Source organism: Cupressus sempervirens, chromosome 5 (genome assembly GCF_028749045.1).
Source record: "Cupressus sempervirens isolate cs-2001-9-10 chromosome 5, ASM2874904v1, whole genome shotgun sequence".
NCBI lineage: Eukaryota > Viridiplantae > Streptophyta > Pinopsida > Cupressales > Cupressaceae > Cupressus > Cupressus sempervirens.
Window position 1 is genome coordinate 749,265,705 of NC_143122.1, and position 17,795 is coordinate 749,283,499.

Below are 17,795 nucleotides of genomic sequence, written 5' to 3' on the forward strand. Positions count from 1 at the left end.
AGCTTGACTCAAGGACCTAAGGGAAAACCCTAGAACAAAACACACCAAGGAAAGTTTACAATCTTCAGCTCAGTGATGACATTCCAAATGGTTTTAAATCTATATCCCCAGTTCTGTTGAGAAGACTAGAGGTTCCACTATTGGTTGAGAGTATCAACCATAGGAAAGTGTGGCACTAACCAAAGGTATCTCGTCTTAGGTTTATAATGAACAAAAGGAGTAAAAAGATACAGCTTCTAGTCCTTCCATCATGGCTTGACTTGTTGAATACCCAAGTTGTGGATTATATGAGGAGGCAAGGCAAAAACTAGTAGGTCAAACATTTGATGAACTAGACAAATCTAATGAAACTAGACCTACATGTCATCCCATGTTCTAAGGCTCATAGAAACTCTAAAAACCATATCTTTAGGTGTCTTGATGCCATATTTAAAAAAATGCAGTGCACTTGTGCCCTGTACTATAGCAAGTGGAACCCCTTACATTGCAAAAAGAGGAGACCATCAAATATTATACTTGTTCATAGATAACCCATCCTTGAAACCATAACCAACTCAATGGAGCCATGGCTTGATGGCTTCCCATTTTCTCTAGATGCTTTAGACAATAAAAGTGGCCTAGATTTGCACTAGTTTAGGAGTGATGAGAAGGGTTTGAAAACCAAACCCCTTCCAAAAAGGTCTATTGAGTAGGAAACCAAAAGAAATACAATGCCCTAGAAGAATTTTCCAGGTTTCATATCTAGTGAGAGCGTCAATGACCCATCTAGAACATAACGAAATACCATGTTTCTGAGTGGAATTAAGGTTGAGGCTACCAGAATCCTTATGCACACAATGGTACCCCTAAGTGACTCTATGAAAGCCATGATGATCCACTCTTGAAGCCAAAAGAAAATACCTAAGGAGTTTCTCTAACTTCAAATAAGAAGTCTTGGAAGGATCCCATTAGGAGGAATTAAAAAAATGGGAAGCAGCCAAAACCTTAGGAAAAAATTGGAATTTTCTAGCCAAAGAAAGAGGCTTGTGATATAGTAATCAAGCTTCTTTGCAATCCTGGAAAGACCAACATTCCAAATGTCTACATCTAAAGCTTAGAATGTGAAGGGGATACCTAGAAAGTGGAAGATTTCTCCGTGTCAAATCCATTTCTATTTATAGTGCAGTAGTCATGGCAACTCTGGAAGGAAGGATTGTCTGTAAAACAAGGTCTTGATCCATTAAATAGATGATCTAGATGCCAAGGAAGAAGTGTGATGGAATTGCAAAGTATTGGAAATATTTTCCTCTTCCTCAATGAGACTGAGAAATAAATCATCAAAAAAGTTTTGATTCACAAGTTGACTAGGTGACTTAGGTGGGGAAATTCCTCTAACATGGCCACAAGAAATGGCATTAGCAAGTTGATGTCCAAACCCTTTAGCAACAAGAACATACAAAGCCAAAGAAAGAGGTCATACTTGACAGATGGACCGAAAGAGACAAAAGGCCTCAAATTATCTATCATTGAAGGTGATGCAAGTAGATGTATCCTTGAAGAGCATTTGGATCAGCTATATAAAAACTAGACCAAATCCAAGAGCATGAAATGTGGAAAGAATGAAGGTCATTAAATGCAGTCATAGGCCTTAGAAAAATCAATTTTGAGAAAAAGAGCTTATTTCTTATATTTGTGAGACCATTCCATGCCTTCCTAGACATCAATAATGTCTAGATTTGATGGAGCCAATATGCTTGGGGTACATGATCAAGGGAAAGAGATGAGAAATCTTGAGAGCTAAAGCCTTAGCTATGATTCTACATGATACATTCAACATAGTGATTGGCCTCCAGTTGTAGATATCCTCAGGCTCTCTAGGTTTAGGTATGAATTTAATGTTTCCCTTATTGATAATTTTTCCTAAAGCTTTAGTGTGAAAATATTCAAGATAGACTTTATCTAAGCCACGTCCAATGGAATCCCACAAATATTTGTAAAATTTACAAGGGAAACCATCACACCTAGGAGCGTTATCATTTGCCATGGAAAAGGAAGCTTTAAGGTTAGTGATGGTGAGAATTTTCTCATAGAAAGAACGTTGCTCAACTGCAAGCTGGTTTGGACTAACAACAATGCATTCCTTCAAGGCTTGGTCGCTATCACCTAAATTTCCATGCATTGCAAACACCTTCTCATAGTGTCGAACAAAAGCTTGAAGAATGTTAGGAAGATTAGAGAAAATCAATTGACCTTCTGCAATTCTTTTAATCCCCACTAAGGTATGGCACACTTTAACAGCTTAAAAAAGCTCCTTGGAGGCTTGATCTCCAACTTGAAGTATGTGGACATGACCCTTGGTCTGGCCCCTTCTAGTGGCATAGTGTAATGACCCCATTCTCCATCCATGTTTGATAAGATAAATTTTAGTAAGGAATGATTTTTTTTTTTCCATATCCCTTAAATGAATTTGAGTTTCATTTTATATATAGTCCATGGGAGTGGTGGTTGCTTCCAAATGGACACCTCTCTTCTTTAATTACACCTCCTCATGATTAACTATAGGTAATATATTTCATTTATTCTTCTATTATGTTAGTATTATAACATATTAATTATGTAACATTAATTAGTTAAATATTGAATAAGATACATTATATTATTATTCCTCTATTTACTTATTATTATATTTATAACTCTACATTTTATAATTGACTATCTAATTCATCTTTATATTTTTATTATTTTTATTATTATTATTATATGATTAACATATTTTAGTATAATTATATTATTTAATATATTGTAATTAAATTATTCTTATTTATTTGTTATTAATTTATATTTTGATGGGGATATCACACATAGTTGTCAGTAATTTTTTTTTTTGTTGGTGGAGATTAGCAAATTGAAGTTGTAAGTGTGAATCAAATAGATTTGTGGCCAAGGCCTCAAAAGCCGCACACATATCTCTAGTAGTTGCATCATAGGAACACACGCAATACATGGAAAGTTGTCTACCATAGATGTAGAGAAGTCTAAACATATGCAAGATGACATAATTCCACCATTGAATCCAACCAAAATGATTGTGGGGCTAAGGCTCCAAATTAGGAACAAGAAAAATTTGAGCCATAGTGGGTTCACGATTAAGAAGTAACATGTTAAGAAAATGTTGTATTTTAGAAGGACATCACTGAGTTGTTTGCTAGATAATAGTAAATAGTATAGCATAGTGGTATGACAAAGTTACATCAGGCAGAGGAATGATAGGTAATTCTAATTCCTTGAAAAAATGAAAAAAGACTGAGAAACTATTATAGCACGATCAAACTACTTGAAAATCCTGTCTGGACCGACTCTAAAATTGGACTAGGTGTTGCAAACACAACCATTTTGGCGATAGTGATCATTTGGATAAAAAAACACCCAATTTACTATGCATGTAGTACCAAGCCTCAAGTTCCCCATTTGTCCATTGAAAGGGCCAAATCCCATCTTTATTAGAAGCCAACTCTACCATATTAAAATCCCCACATACAACCCAAGTGGCAGGTGGCAATTGATCCACCATCTAATGCCAAAGTTGTGGTCTTTAAACAACATCATTGGGAGTATAAACATTAACTATACCAATGGAATGATTATTGAAGGACAACAAAATCCATACAATTCTCAGTATTGGGTTAGGACTATGAAAAATAACTAAAGAAATCAAATGAGGGGAAAGTAAAGTAACAACACCACCTCAGCGAACTTCATGCTATGAAGAAAAAACTATAATGTCTAGTCAAATAACACGACAAACAATTTTGAGCCAGAATTCAAAAAATTTAACCTCCTCGAGACACTGAATATCTATGAAACCAAGCGTGCATCTGGTATCACAAACATAGTACTTGTGAGGGAGGTTTGTAAGACCTCACACGTTCTAATAGAGGAAATTAATAATAAAAAATGTTGAATATCATCCTTAACCCTAGGAGAGGAGAAACTATTGTGCAAGAAATAATTGGTTGTGAAGCTAGGAGAAGAATCTCCACTAGAGATGATTCTCCACTTCTTGGAGCCATCTTTTGGGTCTTCTCTATGGCCATCTGAACTGTTGGACCTCTATAAAGGTAGAGAAATAATCATGGAGGCCACCTACAGAGTGTGGACAAAAGTGGGCAAAGATGCACTTGCAATCATTGTCATCCCCTTATCAATAGGGTTTAAAACTGCTAGTAGTGAATGAGGCACAATTGGCATAACTAGCGAAGCAACAAGAGTTACAAGACAAGCCCCATTAAAGGTTGGGCTTTTGGTGGATGGTGGTTTCTTAAGTGTCTAGGAGGTTTTACCCGTGCGCATGACAATTGTCCATTCATCTTTTTTTCCACACTCAACATACTTAACATGCATCTCTAATAGGAGGAGCCTTGTTGCGAGGCACGACAAGTGGGCACTCCTTGATTTTATGCTCACTAGACTAACACTAATAACATGTGTTTGTCAAGTTCAAATAAAGCATCTTTTGAATGAAGGTTTGAGCCCTAACCAAGATATCAATAGTTTATTTTTTAAGGTCACAAGAAAAGTTGACCTCAATGCAAACACTCATTTGTGGATGAGTGTTAAAATGCTTGGTTGACTCCATGCACACTACCTTGCCAAGGGTTTTGAGCAATAGCTTGAATAAATGACTAGCAAGGCAAAGGAAGCCCTATAAATTCGACCCACAGAGGGACTTTCAAAATTTTGTCATCTAAGATAGTGAAGTATCAAGACCACTACTCAAAAGCAAGCAACAAAGACCTAACTGTCCAAGGCCTACAATTGAAAACCACGTCACCCTAGGAGGGGTTTCTAAACCAAAAAAAAAAAAAGTGAGAAACCTTGGTGAGGCTTTGAACGCCTTCAAGTTCGACCCCATGAGGGATCCAAGCCGTGACAACCCATTCTTCTAGCATGCTTTTAGGTGGAGTTCTATGCACAAAACAGCCGATCAAAGTATGCTTCTCCAACCATTCACGGGCATTATCAAAGTCCCAATTATTAAGTACAATACCAAAGGGGCCTTTCCTCGTAAAACACCTTCGGATCAAATTTGTTCGGGCATTTGTTCAGAGGAGGCGCCACAAACATCTGTCAAAACCTCTCTAGCACCAACACCAGCAACTGGACTAAAATTTCGAAGTCATTTTTAAACCCCTTATGCTCCCACAATAAATATGGAATGATAGATGCAAAACACAAAGATGGTCTCGTAATAAAAGTAGTACCACATGCATAACCCCCATCAAAGAGATTTCGCACCCTTTTCCAGATTCTCTGTAGTACTCATTCTTTCCCGCATGATGTCGATTGAAAGAGCTATGTGTGGAAGTGCCTTCGGAGTCAGAAATCATGTTTAAATGAGTTGAGATTCTCCACCACTCTTTCACGCAAGATGTCGATTGAAAATGACACGAGCGTTTATAATTGTTCCCTACTCTTTCACGCATGACGTCGATCTGGCCGACTTTGAACTCTTCCAACTTCGTGGGTCCTCACCATTTGGCTTCAAAGAAATTTTCTCAACCTCAACATAATAACTTCACGTCAGCTTTCCAAAACCAATTTTTCGGTCGAATTATTTCATTGCCGCGTCGATCTCACCGAATTTTAACTTTTCAGACATGGTTGGGCTCCTCCATTTGGCTTCTACGAAATTTCTCAGGAAACTTCCACTTCGTGTTTCACGGCTTTAGACAATTTCTATCTCACGCACTTCAGTTAGTTTCCTTGTGATTTCTAAGAAATTCTCTAGAAATCCACACGAAATTTCTACTCTTTGTTGTTAATCGCAATCGACTTTGTTTATATACCCCGGCTCAGTTTTGCGACTGCATATCCATTCTTTCTCTTTGCGGCACGCTTAAGATCATATCTGTTGTTAAGTTGTTCAGAATAAGAGATGGAGATCTCTCTTCACTCTCACACTTCTACCTCCAAAATTCTGTTCGATCTCAATGAGGAGTTTCATCATTATCAGCCTCCTCCTGTTAAAATCCCCTTCGATGTCAACAATAAATTTAATGTGTTTCTCAACTTTAGGGGAAAAGATGTGAGAACAACTTTTGTCGATCATCTCTACGAAGCTCTCTCTGGAGCGGGACTTAGGGTTTTCCTCGACAGCGAGGAGCTGGAGAAGGGTGGAGAAATCGAATCCAGATTGCAGACTGCAATTGAAAAAAGCGATGTCTTCATCCCGATATTTTCTCAGCGCTATGCAGAATCAACATGGTGTCTGAAGGAGGCAGCCCAGATGTGTAGATCCAATGGCTTCATCATTCCCCTCTTTTATGATGTGGAGCCTTGCGATGTTCGCTACCCTCAAAGAAAGGGAGGTCCATTCGCCGAGGCATTCCAGAAACATTACAGCCATTTAGAAGCGGAGACTATCGATGAATGGAAGAATGCTCTTTATGAAATCTCTTCTCTTTCTGGATGGACAAGGGCGGAAGACTTCGGGTATGTAATTGGCCTCTTTTTTTCAATTACACCACTGCAAAAACTAAAAGGAGAACTTTCTCTAGGGGTTCGGTTATTATAGTAGCCATTCATTCAAAGGACAATTTGATTAGAGCTTATTATAGTTGTTAGACTTTGACCGATATGTAATATTGTTTTCTATTCATAAAAGGTTCATTTTTTTTTTTTTTTATTTGCTTCTGTTACTTTTTATTTAGAGATTAGAATAAATTCTAATTATAGAAATTGAAAACTATAATAATAATTAATTAATTCAACTTTTTTAAATTTTTCATAAAATCTAAATTGACATATTTATAATATAAAATTGAAATATATCTTATTTTCAAACAAAGCATATGATTTCATAAATTTATAAAATAAAGTATGAAATGATAAAATAGGAAGAACATTATAAAAAAATTAAATTAAATTAAATCAATTTAAAATTATAAGTTAATGTAATAAAATTTAGACATAGAAATATAACAAAAATAAATAAGGATTGTGAATTGTATAAGACCAAATCAATTGACCAATTATAATTGAGATAAGTGATTTATTTAGTATATTTAATAAATAAATAAATATTAAAAATAAGCAAAAAAAAAATTGTTACTTATCGTTGTTGATTGGTGCAAAACTATTTACTAATTATGTACAAGTAAATGCAATAGTGTAGCCTACAACAAGCACAAAAAAAGTCTCTAGAATTCTGATTGGCTATTCTAATTGACACACCAAACAGAAAATAGAAAACATATTCTTAATTTCCTATTCCTATTCCAGTAACCAAAGGAGCCATACAGAATTTGGATATCCTTATTACTCCCTCAGATTATCAGTTTATGTGTCAAAGTAAAATTCCCCCTTTCAGTAGCTTGACTAGCTCTCCTTAATCTATATAGCAAAAACGTAATTGTCCTAACAAGATTGATGTTTGTGAATAGTTAATATTATGTTGTAATTCATCTCGAAATAAATAATTATAAGTTTCTCCATCTCCTTTTATAAATTCAAAAGATACTTGTAATTCTATAGCCTGATAAACTCGCTGTTTCTGTGCAATTTAGTGCTCTTTATATTAAGTTACAGCTTGAATTTGAAATAGGATATGGAATGTGATTTGCAGTTTCGAAGGAAGACTTGTAAAAAGAGTTGTAAAAGATGTGTTGAATACATTAAAGATTACTCCGCTGGATATACCCGTCCATCTTGTAGGACTTGAAACGCATATCTACGATCTACTCAACAGATTAGATCTGAGTTCGTGGCATAGCACAGTGAGGGTGGGAGTCTGCGGCATAGGCGGCGTCGGGAAAACCACCTTGGCCAAGGCTGTTTACAATAGAATTCATGGTACCTTCGAAGCATATTTCTTTGCACAGAAAAATGGTACACTTCTAGACTTGCAGCGGTCAATTCTAGGAAGACTGGGAAAGTACCATGGAGAAGTTTCAAGTGTTGCCGAGGGAAAAGCTGTGATGGAAAACCGTTTGCGAGGAGTCCGTGTCCTTGTCATATTGGACGATGTGAACGATCGGAGCCACTTGGACGCGGTGAATGGGGATTGGTTTGGGCCTGGTAGCAGAATCATCATTACATCCCGAGACCAACACATACTCAATCTTGCCAAGGTTGATTCAGTTCTTCAGATGACTAGACTCGGGGAGGATGAAGCCCTCGAGTTGTTTAGCTGGCACGCTTTTTCGAGGGCGGTCCCGGATACCCCATACCAAGATCTTTCTACAAGAATCGCAAGAGCCTGTCAGGGACACCCTCTTTCATTACAGGTTATTGGAGCACATTTGTTTGATAAGAAGCAGCCCAATGACATTCAATGTTGGAAAGAAGCTCTCCATAATATTGGTGAAAATCAAGAAATATCCAGAGTCCTTCGAATCAGTTATGATGGGCTTAGCCATGTTGAGCAGGAAATATTTCTGGATATAGCCTGTTGCTGTGCTGGTGAAAGGGAAGCTGATGCTGCAATCTTCTGGGAAGTTTTATACCCAAACAGAGTTATAACAGCCCTCAGAAATCTCTCGCTGAAAATGCTTATAAACTACAATGGCCCTGAACATCTCCTGGATATGCATGACCTTTTGCGGGGATTGGGAAGAGGGATTGTAGAGGAGGCTGGTGATAATAGCAGAATGTGCTTGCCTGTGGGTGCACACAGAGGTTTGAGCAGACACAAAGCAGAAAAAGTGAATATGCTGGTTTACATAGGAGAGAAAGGAGGAAATCCCGTTAGCGTTCACACAATGCCTTCCTTACACTACCTAGCTTTGCAGAATACAAAAGTAATTGGCAACATTGGAAACACTGCTCCTAATTTGTTATGGATAAAAATTAGAAACTGTGAATTTGTAAGTGATAAGCATACATGGTTAACCTTAAAAGAGAGATTCTGGCTGGATAGCAGTTGGTCTCAAGTAAGGATTTTAAGTGTAGAGCGGTGTGCAACTCTTTCTAGAATCCCAAAAACAGTTGACAGCTTGGTGAACCTCCAATGCTTGTATCTGCAAAAATGCGTAGCTCTCACAACACTTCCGAACACTCTTGGTAACTTGTCACAATTGAAGAAGTTATATGTTCAGGGCTGTACCGTTTTAACCAGCCTTCCAAACACACTTGGTAGCTTGCCACAATTGAAAGAGTTGTATTTGCACCGATGTACTAGTTTAACAAGCCTACCTGATACTTTGGGCGACTTGAGGGAGCTAGAAACATTGAAGATGGAATACTGTACAGGTCTAAGAAGTCTTCCCAGCACTGTAGGTAATTCAGCTCACCTCGAAGTGCTCAACTTGAGAGGATGTACAGGGCTAACGAGTCTTCCCAATACAATAGGCGACTTGGGACAACTCAAACGTTTGTTCGTGCGCGGTTGTTCAGGATTACAGAGAGTCCATTACCCGTTGGACAAGTTACAAAATCTTAGGAGATTCTATTTATCAGGTGGGGCAGACCAAGAGAGCTTTCATGACGGTGTTGCCAATTTAGCCCACCTTAGAGAGTCAAACAGGTAAAAGATCATTTATTTATGTGGGCACTATCTAAGAACTTTCAAAAAAGATGTATATCAGCTATTGAATTGCTTGAAATTTTGCCTTGTGATAACGTAGTGATTAAAACGATTCTAAATTTTGCAGAAGCGTTGGCATGAGGAGCTTGGTGCAGAAGGAGAAGAAGTTTAACGTCTACTTTGTGTACCACGCAACAGATGAAACGGAAATATTGATGGGTGATAAGTACAAATACTTGCATACAGGAGCACTTCGCATATCCTCAGACAGTGAGGATAACGGAATTAGTGACATTAAAGAGGCAATCGCTAGCAGTGATATTCTTGTTCCTGTTCTTTCCCAAAGCTTTGTGGAGTCGACTGTGTGCATGAAAAAGTACACAGCCATGGAACGCTCGAAAGGCCTCCTTATTCCTTTATGCCTTCGCACTTATACACGGCCCTATCCTAACAAACGTCGGGAAATAATGAAAACGTTACAACGTCAAATTGTTTAGATGTAAAGAGAGCTTTATTTTTTCCCTCCATACTTTTTCATAGTGCATGTTGAAACTATAATATCTATTTCCCCCACATACTAACATTGTGAATTTCTTTTTAAAAGATAGAATTTTTTGTGGTGGGATCTATGGAAGAATAATTAAATTAAATTGGAAATTCGATGGATTTTACTTTCCAAACAAGAGTTTTTACATACTTAAAGTTTATATATTTAAATTTTGATAGTTAAATTTTAATTTTTATAAATTATATTAAAATTTTTAGTTATTGTTTTCATCTTAGGAGGGAAATGTATCTTAAAACTAAAGTTAACATAAAGTTCTAAGTATAATTGACTATATAAAATATTTATTTTAAAATATGATTTTTGTTAAATTTATAAAATGTTTTATGTAAGAGAGATTTTAGTAAGTTTTCTACATTGTTCATATTCTTATTTATGATTGTAAAATAGATTTTAAAAAATAAAATTTGTATAAAATATTTGACACTAATTTTATATCTTTATTTTAGTTTTTACTCACAATTATCACAAATGTGGAGAGGAACTCATAGTATGTAGATTAAGCAAAATCAATGTCTAGATTTTTTAATAATTAGTCCAAATAAGAAATTATCTCCCATACTTATTTGAAGATTCTAGTTCACCATTGACTACAATAGCACTTTTCCCTATTCTATTCTTGTCAAAATGTTATTGTTTTCCTTTCATTCCCTTTAGGCATGTTTGAGTAACCATCATTGGCCTCTCAGTCACCCTTAGTAATCGATATCTTCCATATATACCTATATTACTTAATATACATCACTTTCCCTATCCTTGTTTCCCCACTATCCCTAGGAAAGTACACATCCTTTGTTTCCTAAAATTCTAGAACATTGTCATTTAGGGAACACATGCTCCTTATTTTACAAGATATTCCAAAGTTTAAAACTATATGCCTCACATACGAATCGTTATTATTATGCTTAGAAATAATTATGCACCAATACTTGTTACATTAGCTAGATAGTAGGTGGATCACCTCTAGTCATGTAGAAAAGATAAGTGCAAGGATAAAGAGTTTGGAGGACTATCCTCTTTGGGATGTAGAATTTTCTTAGTGAATGACAATAGTACTTGATGTATGGTCATGTAGAATGATATGAATGTTGATATGCATGCCTAATTTGTTAATGTCTCATTTAATAGTCTCGATGAAATTTAATTAGATGATTTTTATTTCAAAGGCTGCACCTACTAAGTTAACTTAATATCTTTAACTAATCATTTACTTGTTTAATTTCTCAACAATTTTTTGATTCAGTTTTTAATGTTATTAATTATTATAACGGTTAATAAATCTCATAATTTAATGAAAAATGTCATTAATTATGGGTAGGGTTATTTTTGGTGATACATTTGTTGGAAATATATCTCTATTTAGTATTATGCAATTGTCATTATACTAAATAGTATGATTTTAAGGAGCTTTGTAGAGACATGTTCAGATATATTTAGTGGTTTGTACAAATGAAAAATAATTTGATCCAAAAGAAGTATGGTTTGTTGAATGGGCCAAATAATTAAGAGGAGATTGAATATGTTATTCCCACAAAAATTATTAACAAATAATCGATAAATATGTAAATAGTAGAAATACCAATTTTTGATCTAATATTTAAGCACAAAAAACATTTAAAGAAAATGTATCATAAAAAGATTAGGAACATTGACATAGAGAACACCAAAAGTTTTGTGGAACCCAAACTAGGAAAAACCATAGAGAAATTAACTAGCAAGAAATAGACACCTATTAGGGTGACACTAGTTGAGATAATTTATACAAGAGGCTCACTACTAGCTATGCTCGCTCTAATTTAAATCATTGTTGTTAGGTTCACTACCAATATGGTTGACTACAAAGGAATATAATAAAGGCTCACTACAAATATAATCTGGCTTAAAGCTAAAAAATAACAAATGAAAGATGAATCAAACACAACACACAATTATTGATACTTCTTCAAACCTTCTAGATGATTGAGACAAGGAGATCTCTATCTCCCATTCTTTTTGTGGTCATGGTGGAGACCCTAGGCAGATTAGTGAGTGCTTGTGTTTCTGAATAGTTGATAGTTAGCCTCAAACTGTCTTCTGGTGAGCATACTTGCTCTTATAAGTAGTTTGTTAATGGCATAGTCATGATGGAGGAAAAAGAAATAAAAGCAGAAAGAATATGTAAGAATTCCTTCGAGTGTGCACAATGGCATCGAGTTTGTTGATAAATTGGGATACAAGTTCTATAATTTTCTATCAATACTCTTATCCCTAGACTGAAGAAGATTGCTAGAATTCTAAATTGTAAAGTTGAGAACTTGGCTACCTACTATTTTGGGCTCCCTTTAGGGATGTAACCTATGAAGTCCTTCTGGGCTAAGCTAGTTGATAGATTCGATGTGAAGTTGGTAGGCTAGAAAGGGACTCTTCCCAGCCAAGAAGAGAAACTTCAATTTCTGAGGTCAACTTTACAAAATTTATCACTTCACACTCTCAGTCTATTCTAAATGCTAGATAAATTATTGAAAACCATTAAAAAAACTTTAGAATAATTTTCTTTGGTCTAGAGTTGAGGGAAAAAAATGTTGGTGGTGGTTGCTTGGGATAAAGTTTGTAATCTAGAAGCGAATGGTGGATTGGGTATCCAATCTATCAAATTATTTAACTCTTCCCTTTTGGTGAAACAAATTTGGCATATATTTGAAGACAATAAAGATTGGAACAAAATCCTTAAGAGTAAATGCCTCGTAAACAATATGAACATTATGCAATTCTTGAGTTCCCAAAATCTAATTCAAGGGTCCAACATCTGGAATCACATCGAATAAGGAAAAGAGTTAATTAAATCTAGATCTAGATAGAAAGTGTGCAATGAAATTTGGGTGTATTTCTGTGATGGCAAGTCCAGGGGTAAGGCCATGGTAATGGTTCCCTCTTTTTGGCCAAGTTTGACACTAAAATAGATTTTATTTTATTTTTTAACTTGATTTTCAAATGCATGTTACTTAAAAACCATAAAGAATTTGATGATAATGTAAACTAGTGATTTGTAGAATTTTCTATCTACTTTCTAACAATTTTTTTAATTTTTTTAATAATTTCATTTTAAGTCCATTTTTTTAATCTCCTTTGAGAAGTGGTTTATACAAAAATTGATATTTTCAAAAAGTGACGGGTGCTTTGATCAACATAACTTTTTTTTTTTTGAAATAGGATAATTGCAAAATTATTTCAAGGTTATAATAGTGACATCAATAACTATCAATTTTTATTGGTTTTGTTCAATGTCATCAAAAATTTCAATAATAGTGACAAAGTGACACTAACAATAATTTAGACATAGGTTGCTTTTGATCAGTATAACTTGATTTATATATACCGAAATGCAATTTTCCTTGAATTGCTAGAAAACTAATATACATAGCTTTGGTGACCATTTTTTTTAAAAAAATTATTCTTTACTTTTATATTTTTCCAAAGGCTTAAAATAGATATTTCTAAAATGATAAAAAAAAAAAACCTATATTTAATAAAACTAAAAATAAAACATCACAATAGACACAATATATGCTAAAATTACATTCATTGGAAACCTTATTAAGAGGAGAACACCTTTCCAAACTTATTTTTAGAGTTTAAACTTATTTGGGCCTTGTTTGAACCATCAAAAGAGGAAAATTTTATATAAATTGAAAAATTTCCTCTTTTAGAGGCTTCGTGTGAAGCAAACTTAGTGCTAAGCCCTTTTTGGGGCTTTGCATAAAGAATTTAAATGAGGCCTCTGAGGTAGTTTATTGCTTTTCTTAAGGGGCTTCATTTGAATCTCCCTGCACTATATCCTGACAATCAAGAATGGCTATGTCAGAAGGCCTAGGGGGCTTTGTTTGAAGCCCCTTGTGCAGTAAATGAGTTTGAAGCCCCTTCACAATGCAAGGGATGCAAGGGCCTTTGTAAAAAGCCCCTATGCAATCAAGAGACTTTGTTTGAAGCCCCTTTTCCACCCTAGAGCACTTTGGGTGCCAAGGGGCTTCGTTCAAAGCCCCTAGTTTGCCCAAAAATAATTTTAAATAAATTTATTTGATATAAGATAAATTTAGTCTTTATTTTTTGAATCAATACACCAGAATGCTTACAAGTAATTTATTGTTTTTGAAGAAAAGGGAAGAAGAGTAAAGACAATTTGAAATAGTTTGATAGTTTTTTTATGACTGAGTTGAATTTTTTTTTTTTGATAATTTTTTGAAAATCAAAGATGAGACAATGGTAAGGAAGACAAAGTAAATCTGCAAGAAATAGATCAACTGATGCAGAACAGAGAAATCGTGAGAAAAAATTAACAAATTATCACAAAAAAAGAGAAGGTATGTACATGTGTAAATTCATATGGACATGTATATATTTGCAATTTTATAATTAATTTTCCAAATTTATTCATTTATATGCATGTAGGTCTTAATAAACAATCACAAGATGAGAAAATACATGTTGAAGAAGATTTGAGTCATGACAATCTAAGACATGACAATCCAAGACATAACAATCTAGGACATCATAATTCAAGACATGAATCAATGGAACTTGGAGAAGGGTCAGGACCAATTTCCCAAATTGGTATAGATGAGCACATAAGACTAGCCACAAGTGTAAAGAAAAATATCAATCATAGAAATTTAGATCATTTACTTATAATGGATGTGGATAAATTGAAATGACTTGCTAATATTAAATCATTAAGTCTTTCCAAAAAAAGAGCTTTGAATAAGATAGTAAAAGATATAGCAAGTAAATTTAATGTTTTGAAACTCAAGTACTTTTCGTGTTCTTTTAAAGAAAAACTTTGAAGAGTCATCAAAATTATTAGGTGTACACACAATATCAAAAAAGAGAAAATTTTCTAACATGCAAAGTGATATTATTAAAAATGTTGGGAAAGGTTTAAGCTCTATAGGGAAGAAAACTTGAAGTAAAGATAAGAGCACTTCAAGAATAGTTATGTTGCAATCTATTCTTGGAAGTAGTATACCCCTCCAAAATAGACAAATATCTTCAATTTCATCACATATTGGTTTTAGTAGAACAACCAAACCAAAATATATTAAGAGGAGCATGATTTTGGATGATAGCACTTTGGAATGAAATTGGTCAATTATGTGTAATTAGCTCCTCATTGTGATATGATTGATGATAGAATAAAAAATTTGGTAATATCATTTTGGAATGATAATACTTGTTCTTCATCAAATGCAAGAGATGTTATCAGGCATAGGGTTATACCTAATTTTTATGAACATCATACAAAACATTGTTTGGACATAACAGAACATTAAGTGTATGTCTCATTTTGTCATTCAAATCCTAATAGAAAAATTGGGCAAAAATTATTTGAAAGATTGATGCCATATTATGTTAGGAGAAATAAAGTATTTGAAACATGTTGTTATTATCATATTGAATTTGATCTTCACTATCAAGTTTATCAAAAATTTATAGAAGAAAATTTTGGTTATAAAAATGCCCCTCCTATTAGATAAAGTTAGTTCATCTCATCTATTTTATGTGAAAAAATAGATGATCCTATTGGTCTAAGTAATTGCATTAGAGGAACATGTGACATATGTTCTAATTTGGCTCTTTTTCCTTTGAATAATGAAGATATTAATGACACAAAAATGATAACTTTCAAGGTTTACAACTATGTAATGAATCAAACTAAATATGGAAAAGAATTGAAAATATTGGAATATGTTGAAGAGGAGATGAATGTTGGAGCATTTATGGATATATTTAAAAGTTGGATACAACCATTTATTCTTCACACATTTTTTGCAAACTGGAAAGCTGATGCAGAGCCTTACCTTGGAAAACTGAGGAGGAAATTAATCACTCAACTAATTTCACATCAAGGGGCCCATGCACCTTAAGGATTGATTTTAACTTGTCTTGGATTATTATTCATCTGACTCACTTAATACCAATTCAAAAAGTGACATGCGATAGGAACTTCCTTGACCTGTACCAATATTAGGATTCCTACATCAACTTAATATAAACCGACCAGACTCCTCCCCATTGCAGTTGAAATATATGGACACATTTGATCACCTTCAAATGTAAAGTTGAATGCCAAACCAAGTACAAACTAGCTACCCAATCACATTGAAATAGGTTCGGATCTATAGCACCTTTCTATATATGAGGTTTTAAACCAAATAACAAACAAATCATCAACCATGGTCCATTCTTTGTCTTTGAATCAAACTTTACCACCATCACATATTAGTTATGTGATTTTAGCATGTCAGTGAATACGCAAAGATATTCACTGAATTCAGAGATTTCCTTCTACACGGTCACAAGCAAGAATAACTAAAATAATAAAACAAAAGAAAACCAAAATTATATGATACATAACTCCTCTATGATCTTTGAAATAAATGCAGAGAGTTTTAAAAAATCCCATCGACTACTACAACCCTCAAAACAACAAATTTTTATATTCAACGATTTAGAGAATCAGATTTCCTCTAACAAATTTGAAAAAAAAAATATTTGGATTCGAAATAGATCAATACATGTATTGTTGTTCTAAAACAAGGTCATCGATATGATTTTAGAATTCAGAGTATTAGTTTATGGAAAGAAAATAAGGGAGCACTCATTCAAAATAAAAATCACAAAAATCAGAAAATAAAAACTCAAATCTTTCTATTCACCTTGTTGTATTCTGATCCTCTTTGATTACATATATGCATTTTCAATATTTTCTCTTTCTTGAGATTCAGAGATGAAACATCAACCTAAAAGCAAGAAAACAAAACCATTTTTCAATCATGAGGAATCAAAACATCATAATCTATTGCCAACTTCCTATAGTCATTGATTACATAGCTGGCCTAATTATTAAACACACACAAAACACACATAAAGAAAATAGACTCAACATAAAATGAAAACAACTTTTTCCTAAGTGGCTATACTTGGAGACTTTATCGAATCACTATTGCATTTATGCCACCACATCATAGGACTTTATTTCAAACATTTAAATTTAGAACAACCTTAAAACATGTCATTTACTTCCTTCCTAATTTTTGTACTTCTTGTAGCATTATCTTTGTTGTGTCTTCCTATCACACAATTCTAAAGCATTGAATCATCTTTGTTTGTTTATGTAACATTTTTAGCCCTATTAGTTCCTGTAGCATAATTTGTTTTCTCTGCTCCTACAACACAAGCACAACAATTTCAAACACTTAGAGATAACTTCCCACTTGGAACCATTTTATCAGTTGTTGACTTTGCAGAAAAATATTTATTTGTTCATCAAAAGGCTATTCAATGAGACTACTATTTTTTAGATCAGGTTACTATTATGGTACAAGTGTGATATCATCATGCATAGTTAGATTTGGATGGTATTCAAGCACAGTTGAAGCACGAATCATCAAAAATGTAGTGCCTGCCCCCAGTTTACATTTTCCTAGGTTACGTTTTGCTATCATGAAAAACTCTTTTAGGCCAATTTTATGCTTGATGTTTAGTAACATTACTTTCAGATTAACAGATATTGTTTTAAATTTAGTTGATTATATGATGAGATTACTTGGTACTCTATACTTCATGTATGCATGATGATTATTATAGTGTTTTTCAATTATTAATGATGTTTAGTTAAATGGATTATCATATGTGTTTTCTTATGGATACTTACCCCATACTGCATGTGTATGGTGTGCGTGTTTGTTTTCTTTA

General features: G+C 34.1%; 1 protein-coding gene across 1 annotated transcript; it reads left to right on the forward strand.

The window, feature by feature from the left end:
* The first annotated feature begins 5,645 nt into the window (after nucleotides 1–5,645).
* On the forward strand, nucleotides 5,646–10,185 carry LOC149558092 (disease resistance protein Roq1-like). The gene is made up of 3 exons (XM_089832488.1): nucleotides 5,646–6,471; nucleotides 7,604–9,502; nucleotides 9,630–10,185. Exons 1-3 carry the CDS (start codon nucleotides 5,915–5,917, stop codon nucleotides 9,997–9,999), a joined length of 2,826 nt encoding a protein of 941 aa, XP_089688614.1. The 5' UTR covers nucleotides 5,646–5,914; the 3' UTR covers nucleotides 10,000–10,185.
* The last annotated feature ends 7,610 nt before the right edge of the window (nucleotides 10,186–17,795 follow it).

What these genes read in the sequence shown, in the direction of transcription:
- LOC149558092 (XM_089832488.1), top strand. Translation starts at nt 5,915, where the DNA reads ATGGAGATCTCTCTTCACTCTCACACTTCTACCTCCAAAATTCTGTTC. An exon ending in ACAAGGGCGGAAGACTTCGG is followed by an intron (nt 6,472 to 7,603) that starts GTATGTAATTGG and finishes TGTGATTTGCAG; the next exon opens with TTTCGAAGGAAGACTTGTAA. An exon ending in CACCTTAGAGAGTCAAACAG is followed by an intron (nt 9,503 to 9,629) that starts GTAAAAGATCAT and finishes TAAATTTTGCAG; the next exon opens with AAGCGTTGGCATGAGGAGCT.